The following is a 17120-nucleotide window of genomic DNA, read 5'->3' on the forward strand; positions in this document are numbered from 1 at the left end:
ACTTTGAAGTCACAAAGAAGACAGGGGCCAGGGCTCGTGCAGAGAATCAGTCACCAGATTAAGGAAGATCAGAATCCCACCTGCTCCACTAAGCACACACGGGCTGGGTTTAGAGCGCGTGGCAGGAAGTTAGCGACCCCAGGAAGCTGCACAGGTACACAGACACAGGAAGGGTTTAGCTTCGTTGGGGATGACAGATCTTTAATCTAGGGGAAGTTGGGGGCGCTGTCTCTACCTGAGAGGCTGAGAAGCGCATGTGCTTGGGCTCCAGTGTCCCTGCCAGAAACCAGAAGGGGATGCCGTGGAGAGCTCTCAAAGGACAGGGGGAGAAGTGCAGTTTAGAGACTGCTGTTAATTGCCTGGATCTTCTCACTACTGCAGGGGGCTGGGGCTGGGGTTGGGGTGTGGGCATCTGAGGCAGAGACCCCGAGGTCAAAAACAGGTGGACCCAGAAATAAGTGTTTCTTCCATGCCTCCTGCAAGAGCAGTAGCTTGACAGGCAACAAATTTCTTTCTTTTTTTAAATTTTCTTTTAAATTCTCAGCAAGGCAAGTTACTTCTATATAGAAGGGTGAGCCTAGACAGAACAATGGGGAGCGCACATTTGGACAAGGGAGGGGAAGGGGTTCTTATTCCTGATGCTGTGTTGTTCCCCTATTGGCTAGGGTTAGACTGCACAGGATAAACTAATTCTGATTGACTAATTTAAAGAGAATGACGGCGTGAGTACTTTGGTAGGAGTCAGGGCAGAGCAGGTAGCAGGCAATTGGAATAAGAATGGAGTAGGTAATTGAAAAGATTGCTTTATGAAGAAGTTTAAAAGTAGCAGGCAAAGAATTGAACATACTGACATATTAATTCTTTGAAAAGAAATCTAGAACTCATATCTAACAATCCCTCCCCTTGTATTTCCTTACAGATTCCTTTTCAAACTTTTTTTTTTTTTTTTTTAAACATGTCTTGACTTAGTTGTTTTGCTTGATTTTCTAAAAGAAGAAGCTTCTCTGGATAAGGTGGAGGATAGTTAAGGGAGGTTTTAGTAAGTGAACAGGCAACAAATTTCTAACAATAGTAATAACAATCTGAATCTGAACACCTTTAAGGCAGGAATGAGTTCACCTATTGCCACAGTCCTCAGCCCTCCCAGTCCCACACCAGGAGGGTTTGTTTGTTTGTTTGTTTATTTAATTTGTTTCTGAGACAGAGTCTTGCTCTGTTGCCTAAGCTGGAGTGAAGTGGTACGATCTTGGCTCACTGCAACCTCCATCCCCCGGGTTCAAGCAGTTCTCCTGCCTCAGCCTCCCAAGTAGCTGGGATTATAGGCGCGTGCCACTAAGCCCAGCTAATTTTTGTATTTTTAGCAGAGATGGAGTTTTGCCATGTTGGCCGGTGTGGTCTCCAACTCCTGACCTCAGGTGATCCACCTGCCTTGGCCCCCCAGAGTGCTAAGATTACAGGCGTGAGCCACCGCGCCCGGCAGGTTCGTTCATTTATGTGACCTGTTGGTTGCTGCAGGTGTCAGATTTTTAACATTTGAGGCCCCTGCAGTGCCACCTTTGGGGACCCCAGTTTGAAGCAGCTGCCAGCTCTGGCTCAGCCCCTCTAGAGGCACTCCACCACAGGGCACACCACACAGTTCTTTACAGGGAGAGACTTGTGTGCTTAGCATCCGGCACTGCCCATAAACACCAACCGTGGCCTCCAGTTATTGTGACAACTGCACATTTCTACATGCTCTCTATCACCTTTGGCTGAGAGCTACCCAATCCTTTGGTCCTGGGGAAGTGACTTCCACCCTTGCCAGTATTTTCATGGGATAAAAACACAGAGACAGGGAAGCCAATGGCATGTGCTATTTATTAGAATAGTGTCCACAGGTGGGGAGGAAAAGAGAGAGGCTGTGCCAGGATGGGTGGTCAGCAGGGAGGTGTGAGCAGGACAGCAAGCATGGAGCGTAAGAAATGAGCTACAAGTCCCTTCCCTATTCTTGATCTCTCCAGCCAGGGGGATCCTGGGGAAGCATCACCTACTCTTTAGTAAAATATACTCTGAGAGCAAGCGATGGTGGGGGAAAGCCAGCCATCAGAAGCCTGGTTTGGGAAAAAAGAGAAAGGCTCTGAGCTCGGGGAGTGGGCACGGAGGTCCCACTGCTGCAGTAAACATGGCACCTGGGACCTGGGCACTGCCACCTGGAGCCCATTTCATCAGCAGAGACCGGATAGCTGAGGGCTACAAGAAGCACCGCACCCTCCTGGGCTAGAACCTCGCTGCTGCTGGTAGAGATGGCCAGGCTCCTGCAGACCTCTATCCCCACATGGTCATCTGCAGCCACTGTGGAGACAGGAAGCAGATCCCAGGGTGGGAAGAGGTGGGGGCAGGATGCTGGCCAGAGGACAGCAGAGCTGGGCGGGGGTGGGGTTGCGAGGCAGGCAGGCGCAATCCTGCAGATTCCTTCCCACCCCTCTCCAAGTACCTGTTCCAGGTTCAAGCAAATATGGCCAGTATTCTTGGGGTCCATGGTTAGAAAGAATGCTGTGTTACAGAGGAAGCGGGGGAGAGGGGCTGAGTGCTAAGTCAGTGTTCTGAAAGAACCACTCCCAACTAGGTAGGAAGGGGCAACACGAGCTGTTACTGGCTGTTCCCCACATAAATCCCCTAGCCCAGTGGGGAATTAATAAGAGCAACTCACATAGCCTCACCAGGAGCCAGGCCCAGTTCTGAGTGCCTTCCATAGACTAACTGGTTTAACCTGCACCTCAGTCCTTTGAGGGCAGCACTATTATTATCCACATTCTAAAGAGGAGGGAATGGAGGCACAGAAAGATTAAGTGACTTGCTCAAGTCACAGCTGCCAGCAAGTGGCGGAGCTGGGCTTTGAACCCATTTCACGTGTGCCTTGTAAGGGGGAGGGGCTCTGGAGCAGCACCCATCAGGGTGTATGGGAGAGGGCCCGCAGCCCCTGGCCTAGGCTGGGGTGTGGGTAGATGCCTAACTCACTGAACATCGTCTTTAGCCTCAGGAAACAGCTGATGAAGCTGTCAAAGTCTACGATCAAGTCATCATCTGCATACCTGGCCACCAGGACCTGCGTTACCTTGTTGTTCAGCTTGATGCCTGAGAGACAGAGAAGTGGGGAGGGGAAAAGTCCAGGCCTCTGGATGCTGCCATCCTCTTCCCTGCCCCAAGGCCCGCACCTGACCCTTGGCCACCTGCTTTCTCAATAGCCAACCGCATCTCATAGGAGTTCAAGGTGCCTGAATGGTCCTGGTCACACTCTCTGAAGATGTCCTGAATAGACAGATAGATGTGGTAGGGCCACATGCATGGCATGGTGGTTGAAATAATGAAATACTGAGGCCGGGTGCAGTGGGTCACGCCTGTAATCCCAGCACTTTGAGAGGCCGAGACAGGTGGATCATCTGAGGTCAGGAGGTCGAGACCAGCCTGGCCAACATGACGAAACCCCGTCTCTACTAAAGATACAAAAATTAGCTGGGTGTGGTGGTGCATGCCTATAATCCCAGCTAGTCAGGAGGCAGGAGGTGGAGGTTACAGTGAGCAGAGATCGCACCACTGCACTCCAGCCTGGGCGACAGAGTGAGATTCCGTCTCAAAAAAAAAAAGAAAAGAAAAGAAAAGAAAAATAAATACTTTAGGACAGTCGGCTCACAGCAGTGGCCTAAGACACCATGCCCCAACTCCAACCCTGGCCCACTCCTGATATGCCTATCATCTGGTGACCTAAAGGTTAATGCCAAGCATGGGTTGTCAGAGGCACTGGTGCCCTGCCCGGCGCTCTCTGTGTGCATCCTTCATGACTAGTTGATACCTGAGCTATACTTGTTATAAAATATTTTGACTGGGTAATATGCCACACTCCAACAGACCCTTTTCTAGTGTGTGTGTGTGTGTGTGTGTGTGTGTGTGTGGTGTTGTGTCTGTACGTGTGTATGTGTGTGTGTGAGTGTGGTGTGGGGGTGTGTGTGTGTGGTTAGGACTCCGGTTCTAGCTTCCCCTCATTAGTTCCATCTCTCCTAAGACCCTCTTTTCCTTACCCCTGGAGGCTGCCCTTTTAGTGCCCTTTACCGTCCATTTCTTGAGTTTTTTCCACAGGATCTTGAACTCTAGAAGCCCCAGCTTGCCAGAGTCATCTTTCTGGAAGGTGGTCAAGGACAGCAGAGAAGGGAGTGGAGAAGGCATCCCAGGGGACAGGGAAGCAGCAGGGCTTCCCGAGGGGACACACAAGCCCTGGGATTCCGGTACTGTAGCAGCCAGAAGAACTGGCATCTTCTGCTACCACAGAGCCTACTCCCCATCAGGGAGGAGGGCATGGCTGGCCTCTGGGCCAGGCTTGTAGTCAGGGGACAGGGCCAAGAGAGCACTGGACAGGAGGATACATCCATGAGGTTGATCATGCAGCGGCAAGCATCCAGGCCAAAGCCCTTGGTCTTGAAGCTTTTGACTGTGAGGAAGGGAGGGGGTAGAAAGGAGACACAGGGTAAATGAGGTATCGTGGGGGGCACTGGGAGTGATCAAGAGGGGCACAAAATATGGGGAAGGGGTCGCGTGCAGCAGGAGTGGAAGACTCACATTTGATGGCCATCCTGTTGAGCAGCCTCTGGAGCTCGTGCGCCCCTATCTCCTTGCCCTAGGAAGGGGGACAGTGAACCCCACTTGGGTCCCTCCAGCCCCTCATCCCCCTCCCGTCAGCCCTCCGCCTGTGGCCTGCTCACCTCTCCTGCCACTATCTTAAACAAATGTAGGAAGTCCTGGTCCATGTCATCCTCAAAGACCTTTTCCTTGGGGCAAGGGAGCGGGAAAGGGACCTGGTCAGAAAACTTCCTTCACAGGCCTGGGAGCTTCCTTCCAACCCCCAGCCCTACAGCCTCCCCTCACCTCTTGGAGTTGCTCAGCATAGTTGACTTCATCCAATTCCCTGGGCAAAATCATTGAAAGCTCAAGAGTTACCGGGGGAGGGAGATGGGGATTTCAGCAGGGTGCTCTGGGGGTCATGTCATGTCTTTGAAGCAATATAGGGCAGCTCCATGGAAATCTGGGTTCTAGTTCTAGGTCTGGTTCTGCCACTAACTGGGACTTCACATTTTCATGCCTCAGTTTCCCTGACTGTAAAATAGGGACAAAGTGAGGGAGGACCTGACAGCAGCTCCCTGAGCTTGATATCCTGTAGCTCTTGGGTGGCAGGCCTTGGAGCAGTGAGGTGCAGTCCCTTACCATGACTCGCTGTGCTTCTCGGTGAAGACACGAAGTAGGAAGTCGGCATCTCTGTGTGGCTCAAAGGTGGAGGGAATAATGATATACTCCCCCGGAGGCAGCCGGAGTTGGCTGCTCACCTCCCGTGAGTTGGCGAAGATCTCTGAGAAGCCATGGTCCTGATACTTCACGAAGAATTCCTTCTTCAAGGGGACATCCTGGATGTTCTGAAACTATATGCACTCTGGACGTGGGTACAGGACTGGCACGGGAGGTTAGGGAGGGAGGTTAGGGAGGGAGGGCCCCCCAAGGTGAACAGCCTGGCCGGGCAGGGTTGGAGGTAGGTGCCACCACCAACTGACCTGGCCTGGACACCACCTAAGTGGTCCGCAACTCCAATAGGGTCTCTTCCTTTCCCGACCCCTACCAGTCCCCAAGAGGGCTGGAATCCTAACCCAGTGACCCCCAGAGCCTCTCGCCAAATTCCACCCTTTGCCAATCCACTTGCAGCCAGGGGTGGGGTGGGTGTGTGTCCAGGAACAAGCCCCACATCTTTATCTTCTGTACCTCCTTTGGGACCTGGGAAGGGAAGAAAGAGGAGAGTCAGATCTCTAGGGTGGTAAAGGGCCTCAGGCCTTCAGAAGCCAAACGGGATGTGTATAGTGTGTGTCTGTGTCTGTGTGCGTGTGTTTTTGGAGGGGTATTAAGAGCCCTGGGACACGGGTGGTGGAGTGGGGCACGGGCTCTGACAGTTCAAAGGTCCTGGCATTAACAATCCCTCTGCTGTAGAGGTGGGAGGATTGCTTGAGCTGGAGGTCAAGGCTGCAGTGAGTCATGATCATGTCACTGCCCTCCAGCCTGGGCAACAGAGTGAGACCCTGTCTCAAAAAAAAAAAAAAAAAAAAATCCTTCAGCTTTCAGTAGTAAAGTACAGTTTATATAAGGTAGATTTTTATCATTCCAGGTTAAGGGAAGGAAACAGAATCCCAAAGATGTGAGGTGATTTGTCCAACCTCAGATGGCTGAAAAGTGAAAGAGCTGGGATAAAAATCTAGGACAGTGTTTTGCTTTTCCGTGGAACACTCGTATCCTGCAGGAAGTGAACAGAAGATTACTAAAATTGAGGATTGAGGACAAATAAGTTTGTAAAAATGTGAGTTAAACCAAGTTAAACAGGTTGCTGTATTGCAGAGGTGGCTTATCAGCACCTCAGTGTGCTTGTGTGCACCGGAGAGCTCGGGCTGGAGCTTTTCTAATCTTGACGATGTCTTTGGGACAGGCTCTCGCTCTGTGCCCAGGCTGAAGTGCAGTGGTGCGATCATGGCTCGCCGCAGCTTTGACCTCCTGGGCTCCAGTGATCCTCTCACCTCAGCTTCTCGAGTAGCTGGGACCACAGGTGTGTGCTACCATGCCCGGCTAATTTTTTGTTGTTGTTGTTGAGACAGGCTCTTGCTGTGTTGCCCATGCTGGTGTTAAATTCCTTGGGCATCCTCCGAGTGATCCTCCCACCTCGGCCTCCCAAAATGCTGGGATAACAGGCATGAGCCACCACCCCCAGCAAAAATGTCATCCTGAGGCACCAGTCTGTTAACCTGGTGGACTAATGGCCCTAAGAGTAGGGCAAGGCTTGTGTCTGTTTTGCTCACTATTGAACCCCTGGAGACTGAACTGGGGCCTGGCATACAGTAGATGCTCCATATAACTTGCTTATAGAAGGGAAAGCAAGTGAACGAACAACATTCTTTTGGAGATTTGGAGAATTTTGAAAAGCATGGTTTGGCTTGGGAAATGCTTCTCAGGGCTTTCTCTTGGCTCCTGGAATGAGTGCGGCTGGTGGAGCAGACAAGGGGGATGGATTGTCGGCGGGGGGCATGGATTGTCCGCAGGGGGCGGCGTGTGGAAAAGTCTTAGAGTGCCTGGGAATCAGGACACAGGCTTGGCCTCTGACCCTTGGATGTGTGAGCTTGGGCAAGTGACTTCATATCGCTGGTCCACAGGCTCCTTCTGCTTCCTTAAAGGTATTAGTAGTATTCCTGAGACCTTTGGAACAATGCCTGGCACAAAGGATAAAATCCATGAAGAGAAAACTGCTGGCTCTGGCTTGAAAAGCACAAAGCACCATTCAAGAGTCAGGGCTTAGCCTGGGCAACATAGTGAGACCCTATCTTACAAAAAATTAAAAAAAAAAAAAAAAAACTAGCAGGACAATTGCCTGCAGTCCTAGCTAGTCAGGAGGCTGAGGTAGGAGGATTGCTTAAGCCTGGGAGGTCAGGGCTGCTATGAGCTGTAATCACACCACTGCATTCCAACCTGGGCAACAGATTGAGACTCTGTCTTAAAAAAAAAAAAAAAAAAAGAAATCAGGGCTATGAAGCCTGTTGGAGCCTGTTCCTCTCCCAGGCAGGAAGTGGCCCTGGGGAGAAAGGAGTGAGGCCAGGCGGCTGGGCGTGGTGGCTCACACTTGTAATTCCAACACTTTGGGAGGCCGAGACAGGCAGAGTACCTGAGGTCACGAGTTCCAGACCAGCCTAGCCAACATGGTGAAACCCCATCTCTACTAAAAATACAAAAAATAGCTGGGCATGGTGGTACATGCCTGTAATCCAGCTACTGGGAAGGCTGAGGCACGAGAATCACTTGAACTGGGGAGGCGGAGTTTGCAGTGAATGGAGATTGTGCCACTGCAATCTTTCTTTCCCTGCCCTCACCTGGGCAACAGAGTGAGACTCTGTCAAAAAAAAAAAAAGAAAGAAAGAAAGAAAGAGGGAAAGAGGGAAAGAGAGGGAAAGAGAGAAAGAAAGAAAGGAAAGAAAGAAAGGAAAGAAAGGAAGCAAGAAAGCAAGAAAGTAAGAAAGCAAGCAAGCAAGCAAGCAAGAAAGGAGTGAGGCCAGGTGAGAGAGAGTGAGTGGCCGGGGGGACCAGCCAGGCACCCACCGAATACAGGACAAAGCCAATGGTCTGCAGCTGGGTTCCCTGCTGCCGTGCATGCCGCCAGTTCTTCTGCATCAGGGCCACCAGGCAGGTGCAGACCACAGCATCGTTCTCTGTGTCATCCTCTGGGTCATCTCCCTCAGGGAGAGAGATCTTAAACTGGGGGTTGGTCCAGAACGTGCCTGTGGTGGAAGCGGGTCAGCATGGTTATATGGGGGCTTCCCTTGGCCACGCCCTTTCCAGGGTGGACCGAGCTTCCCCAGCCACACAGGAGTTGTCTCCTCCACAGGGGCTGTGAAATCTGACTAACCCCTGACCTCATGGACCCTGACTCCGGTGACTTGTGCCCCAGGTCTGGTTTCATGGTGAGCCATGGCCCATCCTTCACTCCCTGCACACCCCCTCCCCCTGAACCTCCTCACCCACCAGGGTGGTTCCTGCAGCCCCCTGCGGAGCTGCCTCTGCGCCAGCTGCCCTCATAGAAGGTGGTGTGCCAGTAGCTCTTGTAGTCCCCAGAGAGTGCATCAGGCGTGAGGTTGCAGATCTCCAGGAGCGTGAAGTTGTTCAGGAAATCTTGGTAGGACATCCTGTGGCGGGGTGGGGGTGGAGCCCATCAGCAGCACACTTGCATCCTCAGTTCCCTCTCCCTGAACCGCAACCCCTCAACAACCACCGGAGCCTCTGCATCCAAGGCGCAGAGAGGAGCGGAGCAGGGAGATGAAGGACCAGGGCCTGGGGCAGTGGTAGGAAGCCCACCCCAAGCCACACTGACCAGAACTCCCCGTCCTCCATCTTGTGCAGCAGCTGCATCTGAATGTCTGGGGCCACCTCTTCCCACTCGCTGGACCTGGAGCAGAGATGGGCGGTGGAAGGAGAGGGGCGGAAGTCACGTGGCACCTCCTTCCTCTCCAAGGGACTCCCTCTTCCCTGAATGCCTGCCTGCTGGGGTGCGGAGCTAGATGGAGAATCTAGAGGGAGGGGCTTTGCCCTGTTGTACAGGTTTTTCTCCCAGATGGGATACCAGTCGGTCCACCTAGCACTGCCTGCTGTATCCTCTGACCACCCCTGACCTGGATTGGGGGCACCTACCTGTCACTCCAAGCTCCATTCCACTCAATCCGGCCCCAGGGATTCCGGACCCGAATCAGTGTTTCCATTTTGCCTCTGTAGTGGACCTGGGTAGGCAGGGGTGGTTAAAGGTCAGAGTTATGGGGACAGGGAGACGTTCTCCTCCTTCTCAGGGTCCTCGGGGTAGGACACGTTTCTCAGGACTCACATCCTGAAGGCCAGTCACTGAGTAAGCGTGCCCTCTCACCAGCATCTTGTTGGTCATGGACTCCAGGTCACTGTCGCTGGTGACCTACAGAACAGAGAGGAAGGGAAGGTACGGAGGACCTGGACTGGGCACCCAAAGGAAGGGAGAGCTCTCCAGGTTAATTTTTTTTTTTTTTTTTTTTGAGACGGAGTCTTGCTCTGTAGCCCAGGCTGGAGTGCAGTGGTACGATCTCGGCTCACTGCAGGCTCCGCCTCCCGGGTTCACGCCATTCTCCTGCCTCAGCCTCCAGAGTAGCTGGGACTACAGGCGCCCGCCACCTCGCCCGGCTAATTTTTTGTATCTTTTAGTAGAGACGGGGTTTCACCGTGTTAGCCAGGATGGTCTCGATCTCCTGACCTCGTGATCCGCTCGTCTCGGCCTCCCAAAGTGCTGGGATTACAGGCTTGAGCCACCGCGCCCGGCCCAGGTTAATTTTTTTAAACTAAACTTTTAAATTATTATCATTATTTTGAGGTAATTGTAGATTCACATGCAATTGTAAGAAATCATACAGAGAAACCCCATGTATCCCATTCTCAGGTTCCCCCAGTGGTAACATCTGGCAAAACTACAGTGAAATATCAAACCAGAATGTTTTAAAAATTGTTATTATTTATTATTATTTGAGACAGAGCTTCGCTCTTGTTGCTCTTGGAGTGCAGTGGCGAGATCTCGACTCACTGCAACGTCTGCCTCATAGGTTCAAGTGATTCTCCTGCCTCAGCCTCCCAAGTAGCTGGGATTACAGGCACCTGCCAACACGCCTGGCTAATTTTTTGAGTTCTTAGTATGGATGGTGTTTCACCATGTTGGCCAGGCTGGTTTCGAACTCCTGACCTCAGGTGATCCACCCACCTCGGCTTCCCAAAGTGCTGGGATTACAAGTGTGAGCCACTGCACCCAGCTTTATTATTATTTTTGAGACAGGGTCTCACTGTGTCACCCAGACTGGAGTGCAGTGGTGTGATCTCGGTTCACTGAAGCCTTGACCTCCTAGCCTCGAGCAAGCCTCTCATGTCAGCCTCCTGAGTAGCTGAGACTACAGCTAATTTTTGTATTTTTAGTAGAGATTGGGTCTTGCCATGTTGCCCAGGCTTGTCTCAAAATTCTGGGCTCAAGCAATCTGCCCACCTCAGCCTCCCAAACTGCTGGGATTACAGGTGTGAGCCACTGTGCCCAGCCCAGAATGCTGATATGGATGCAATCCATAAACCTGATACAGATTTCCCCAGTTTTACAAGTGCTCACTTTTGTGTGCTCTATGCAATTCCATTATGTGTAGTTTCGTGTAGCCACCACCACAGTCAAGATATAGAACATTTCTATCACCACAAGCATCCCTTGAGTCACCCTTTTATAACCAAACCCATCTCTTCTCACGACTCCCCTTCCCTAAACCCTGGCAACCACTCGTCTCTTCTTAATTTCTATTATTTTGTCATTTCAAGAATGTCATTTAAGGCCAGGCGCAGTGGCTCACGCCTATAATCCCAGCACTTTGGGAGGCCAAGGCGGGCAGATCACCTGAGGTGGGGAGTTCAAGACCAGTCTGGCCAACATGGTGAAACCCTGGCTCTACTAAAAATACAACAATTAGCCAGGTGTGGTGGCAGGCTCCTATAATCCCAGCTACATGGGAGGGCGAGGGAGGAAAATCGCTTGAACCCAGGAGGTAGATGTTGCAGTGAGACGAGACCACACTGCTGCTCTCCAGCCTGGGCAACAGAGTGAGAATCTGTCTCAAAAAAAAAAAAAGAATGTCATTTAAATGGAATCACGCAGTGTGTAACCTTTGGGGGTTGTCTTTTTTTTTTTTCTTTTCTCTCAGCTAATTATTATTATTATTGTTTTTGGTAGAGATGAGGTCTCACTATATTCCTTAGACTGGTCTCGAACTCCTGGGCTCAAGCAATTCTCCCACCTCAGCCTCCCAAAGTGTTGGAATTACAGGCGTGAGCCACTGCACCTGGCTGGGTTTGGCGTTTTTCATTCAGCATAATTCCCCTGAGATCTGTCCTAGTTTCTCTGAGTATCAGTAGTTTGTTCCTTTTTATTGCTGAGTAGTATTCCATGGTGTGTAATCAACACAGTTTGTTTAACCATTTACTCATTGAAGGACATCTAGGTTGTTTCCTGTTTGGGGGCTATGATGAATAAGGTTGCTGCAAACATTTGTGTACAAACATTTTTGGAGACATGTCTTCATTTCTCTGGGATAAATGCCAAGAATGCAGGGTCATATGTTGCACCCTGTGTTCATGTATTTTGTCGAGCAAATGTTGGTTGGGTGCCTATTGCATGCTGGGCTCCTTCCTAAGTTCCAGGGTCCAGCAGTGAATGAGACAAAGAAGGTCACTGCCCTCATGGAATGTGAGTACTATCCAGAGAAGATGGGCTATGAGTGAAAACATAGATAAGCAAGATAATTTCAGGTCACAATAAATGTTGGGGAGAAAGTAAAAACCAGATAGAAAGTAAAAAGGGCTGGCCGGGCACCGTGGCTCCCGCCTGTAATCCCAGCACTATGGGAGGCCGAGGTGGGTAGATCACTTGAGGTCAGGAGTTCAAGACCAGCCTGGCTAACATGACGAAATCCCTTCTCTACTAAAAATACAAAAAATTAGGCAGGCTTGGTGGCATGGGCCTGTAATCCCAGCTACTTGGGAGGCTGAGGCAGGAGAATCACTTGAACCCAGGAGGTGGAGGTTGCAGTGAGCCAAGATCTTGCCACTGCACTCCAGCCTGGGAGACAGAATGAGACCCTGTCTCAAAAAAAAAAAAAAAAAGAAAAAAAGAAAAAAAAAAAGAAAAGAAAAAGAAAGTAAATAGGGTGGGGACAGCGACTTTAGACAGGGAGGCAGGGAAGGCTAGTCTGGGGAAAAGGCAGTTGAACTGAATGAGAAGGTGCTGGCCATGCAGATACTGGGGGAAGAGCCTTTGGGTGACAGCAACAGCAGGTGCAAAGGCCCTGAGGTGGGACCATGCTTTGCTTACTTCAATGGAGCAACCCATGAGGGAGGATCGCTCCACCGCCTTCCTAAGGAGCCTGAGCAGGTTCTGAGGGGGCCTCTGGAGTTGGAAGCTCTGGGCCACGCCTCCCGTGAAGTCCTCAAAGCCCTCTATGGTACTGCCCCCTGACAGTGCTTCATAGGACCCACTCAGCCTGTGGGCACAGAGAAGGCACTGTTGGGCTCTAGGATGGAGGTGAGGGAAGGGAGGGATGTCCTGCCACCTCCTCCCCTCCCCCTGATTCCAGCTGCCCAGACAGAGGCAGCTTCCTCGGCTCCCAGCACTCACTTGGCATATGCCTTCTCCAGCAGGGCGCTCCAGAACTCACTGCGTTCGGTTGAGTGCACGAACACCAGCTTGTCATTCTTTGTGGGCAGCCGGTCATCCACTACCACGTTCACCCACTGCCCAAACTGCCAAATCTGCGGGTAGCAACACACACCCCTTGCGTGGGAACCCTATCATCAAGCGCCTCCTAGTGGCCAGACCTGATGACACGCCAGTGTCAGAGGCTCCACTCTCCTGAATCACTGAATAAATCACTGGATAGTGAGGGAAAGGCAACCCAAAGCCTGGACCTGGCTCCGCCTCCTCTCCAGCTTCTGCCACGAGGGGAATTTGTCTACATGTAGCTCAGTTAAAGGGGCAGATTACAAAAATTATGTGACACAGACTACCAGTGTCACACACACCCACACCCACAATGGAGAGGAAGAGAAGGAGAAGGGAGAAAGAGAGCCACAAATTGCTAACAACTATTTTCTTTTGGGACTTAAAAAATCAGCTTACATGGTTTCTTTGGTGGGCAGATATTTCTCTGATGATTAGCCCAAAACCCACCCTAATAAATGCTATTTTTCAAAAGGAAAAAAGGTAAACTTTTTCCCCCCCGCTCCCCACAAAGCCATGGTGGCTCTCACACTGTCCTTCACCTGAAAATGGAAGATGCCAGCATAGTTTTTCTTGAAGCTCTGCCCCCTGGGCACCACGCGGTACAGCAGTTTGGGGCAGGTGGTAAGGGAGCCGATGGCAGCCAGCAGCCAGCAGTCCCCTGGAAAGACAGGCAGGGCTTTGCCACCCCTGAGCAACCCTTTATGTGTGGGTGGGCCTCAGAATCCAAGGCCCAGGGGAGCAGGAACTTGACCCTGTACCCCATTCTCACTCCCTGGCAGAGACGCACCCTCCCTCAACCCTCCCACTAAAGAGCGTTCAGGAAGAAGGCAAACAGGGAGAAACTGAAATCAGAGAGACTCTGGCGAGGTGAGTTTCTGTACATTTTCTTTTCTGAGACAGTGTCTTGCTATGTCACCCAGGCTGGAGTGCAGTAGCACGATCTCAGCTCACTGCAACCTCTGCCTCCCGGGTTTGAGCGACTCTGCTGTCTCAGCCTCCTAAGTAGCTGGGACCACAGGCGCCTGCCACCACACCTGGCTAATTTTTGCATATTTAGTAGAGATGGGGTTTCACCATGTTGGCCAAGCTGGTCTTGAACTCCTGGCCTCAAGAACTCCCGGCAAGTCTGCCAGCCTTGGCCTCCAAAAGTGTTGGGATTACAGACGTGAGCCACAGTGCCTGACTGTACCTTTTCTATTATGTGAGAGCCACATGCTTTTGTTTTCTTGAGTTTGGGAAAAAGGTACTTTTGGCCTCAGGCTCTAGGAACCTATTTTTTTAAAGTAAATTTTTATATGTAAGTAGAGACAGAGTTTCACTATGCTGCCCAGGCTGGTCTTGAACTCCTGAGCTCAAGTAATCCTCCTGCCTTGGCCTCCCAAGGTGCTGGGATTACAGGTCTGAGCCACTGCACCTGACCTGCTTTATTTGAGACACCTGACCTGCTTTATTTGAGACACCTGACCTGCTTTATTTGAGACAGAGCCAATACTCTCCACATTCTTCCAACAGATCCAGTCACCTTCCTGCACCCTGTGAGTACACTGGTGTGGTCACGAAGGTCCCAAGAGGCCTCTCCCTCATGTCACCCACATTATATTGGGGACCCAGGGCTTAGTATGCACCCCAGCAGGACCCCTGGAGCTAGGCATTGAAGTGGGTATGGGGCAGTATCCCTGGCCTGAAGTTCAGCTAAAGGGAATCCTATGGGAGATGAGCACTACAGACCTCCATTGCCATCTGTCTCCTGGGCATCTCAGCCCTTGTTGGGTGGGGTCCAGGGGCAGGGTACTGGGCATCCTAGGCCAGGCTGAGGTTGAGGGACCAGAAAGTTTCTATGACTACCAATGGCCTCCTGGCTGCCTGGAGAGAGGAATATCAAGGACGCTCCAATCCCCCTCACCGTTGGAGTGCCTGGGAGAAGTGAATTCCCTCCTTCTCCAGCACATTGTCCCTCCAGCCTACTGAGCCACAGCAGCCACAGCAGCGGCCCTGGGGTCTAAGGTCTCCTTGGTCTCTGCTCTGCCCACACCTTGCCAGTTTTTTCTGCCCCAAGGGCACAGAATTCGGTCTCAGAGAAAGCCCACCCTGGCTTTATCCCTAAAGACGCAACGAGGGATCTGGAGGAAATCCTTGAACAGGACCAGGCTTAGGGAGGAGGATCTACCCTGGGGCTTTCCATGGGAGCCTTGTGAGAGTGGGTTGAGTGGACCCTGTTGCCCTCCTATTTGATACCCCAGATTGATCAGGTTCTAGCACCTGTAGTGGTTTCCACAAATTCTTCGACCATCCTCCCTTCCAAAGGTAGAGCCTAATTCCTCTCCTCTCGAGTGTGGACCAGATTCAGTGTTTGCTTCTGACAAATAAGAGTATGCTGGAAGTGATGATGTGCAACTCCTAAGACTAGGTCAGAAAAGGCATTATGGCTTCCTCCTTGTCCTCTCCCTTAGATAACTCGCTTTGGAAGAGCAAGCTACCACTTTTTGTGGACACTCAAGCAGTCCTATGGAGAAGCCTATATGGCGAGGAACTGGGGCCTCCTGCCAACAGCCAGCAAGGACCTGAGAGCTCCTGCCATGTAAGTGCACCCTCCTAAGAGCAGACCCTCCAGCCCCAGGTAAGCCTTCAGATGATCACAGGTTGCAGATGTCTTGACTGCAGCCTCCTGGTAAACCCTGAACCAGACCCATCCAGTGATTCTGCTTCTGAATTTCTGACCCACAGAAACCGTGAGATAAGAAAATTTGTTTTTTGGTTTTTTTTTTTTTTTTTTTTTGAGACGGAGTCTTGCTCTGTCGCCCAGGCTGGAGTGCAGTGCTGCGATCTCGGCTCACTGCAAGCTCCGCCTCCCGGGTTCATGCCATTCTCTTGCCTCCCGAGTAGCTGGGACTACAGGCGCCTGCCACCAGGCCCAGCTAATTTTTTGTATTTTTAGTAGAGACGACGTTTCACCGTGTTAGCCAGGATGGTCTCCATCTCCTGACCTCGTGATCCGCCCGCCTCGGCCTCCCAAAGTGCTGGGATTAAAGGCGTGAGCCACTGCGCCCGGCTGTTTGTTTTTTTAAGTTGCTAAGTCCTAGGTAATTTATTATGTAGCCATAAATAACTAATATCCCCCCAGGACCCAGGCTGCAGCAGGCAGGGAGTGGCATCCAGACTCAGGAGGGGCAGAATGCGTGGTGTTCTCACTGTCATCTCCTCAGAAGGGGAGGGACAGGGAAACAGAAGCAGGCTCTCCGAACCTCAGGGCTCCCTGTTTTCCAGCTTCAAAAGACATCCTGGCACCCCTCCCCCAATCCCCTTCCCCAAGTGGAGACCAGCTTCCTGTGCCCCACTCACCGAGGATCCCCTGGCAGACGTCTGTTGGAGAAATCCCATCCATGATGAACAGAGGGTTGCTTATGATATCCTGCAGTGAAGGAATAAAGGTTTCAGGGGGCCCAGGACGCCCCCTCCCCACCTTTCTCCCACCTTTGCTGGGGAATGATGCCCACCTTGAAGTTCCAGGGGAGCAGATATGAGGGGAGGGGAGAGGGTACAGGACCAACTTGGCATAGCTGCAGCCTGTGATAACAGAGGCTGGTGGGTGATTTCCTTAGGGTTACCTGGGAGGTTTGCCTTAAGCATATTCAGAACTGTCCCCAGCTCTGATGAAGGTGGGGCCTAGTGCCAGGCTCAGAATAGGGTGGTGGGGGGTTGAAGATTCTAAAAGTGATAGAGGGATCACTACAAACTCCCCTCCGTCCATGAGTCCATGCCTCCCTTCCAGTGCCCACCTTGGGCCGCTGCCAGCAGATGTTCTGCACATTTTTGGAGTTGGGACCCAGGTCCTTGAAGCCCAGTGAGCTGGGTTCAGCAGGGAATAAGGGGTCCTCAAAGAGTTCCCCCTTTCTTAGACAGACTGCTCGCAGCTCCTCAAAGCTCTGGTTACCAAAGTTGTGGGCATTGTGATGCTGGCCCACGCCGCTGGCCTTGAGCCGGCTGTAGTTTATGTGAGCCACCATTCCTGTATCAGTATAAGTGGGCTCTGTGTAAGAAAAAATGACAAATAATGCAATTAAAAAATGTAATAAGCTGGGCACAGTGGTTCATGCCTGTAATCTCAGCACTTTGGGAGGCTGAGGTGGGAGGATATCTTGAGCCCAGGAGTTTGAGACCAGCCTGGGCGACACGGTAAGATCTCATCTCTACAAAAAAATGTTTTTTAATTAGCTGGGCATGGTGGTGTGTGCCTGTAGTCCCAGCTACTCAAGAAGCTGAG

The 17120-nt window shown here is 51.5% G+C and overlaps 1 protein-coding gene across 1 annotated transcript; it reads right to left on the reverse strand.

Annotated features, from left to right (window-relative positions):
- Positions 1 to 1838: 1838 nt before the first annotated feature.
- On the reverse strand, positions 1839 to 16878 carry CAPN11 (calpain 11). Its single transcript, XM_005552883.5, has 21 exons — positions 16636 to 16878; positions 16199 to 16268; positions 13399 to 13517; positions 12755 to 12888; positions 12452 to 12620; positions 9419 to 9502; positions 9232 to 9317; positions 8915 to 8989; positions 8569 to 8729; positions 8146 to 8324; positions 5779 to 5790; positions 5233 to 5444; positions 4897 to 4936; positions 4734 to 4799; positions 4591 to 4648; positions 4398 to 4462; positions 4087 to 4155; positions 3210 to 3288; positions 2998 to 3114; positions 2474 to 2532; positions 1839 to 2331 (listed from the first exon to the last, which is right to left on the reverse strand). The coding sequence occupies exons 1-21, from the start codon at positions 16861 to 16863 to the stop codon at positions 2305 to 2307; spliced, it is 2109 nt and encodes a 702-aa protein (XP_005552940.3). The 5' UTR covers positions 16864 to 16878; the 3' UTR covers positions 1839 to 2304.
- Between the last annotated feature and the right edge of the window lie 242 nt (positions 16879 to 17120).

The sequence above is a fragment of the Macaca fascicularis genome, chromosome 4 (genome assembly GCF_037993035.2).
Source record: "Macaca fascicularis isolate 582-1 chromosome 4, T2T-MFA8v1.1".
Lineage (NCBI taxonomy): Eukaryota > Metazoa > Chordata > Mammalia > Primates > Cercopithecidae > Macaca > Macaca fascicularis.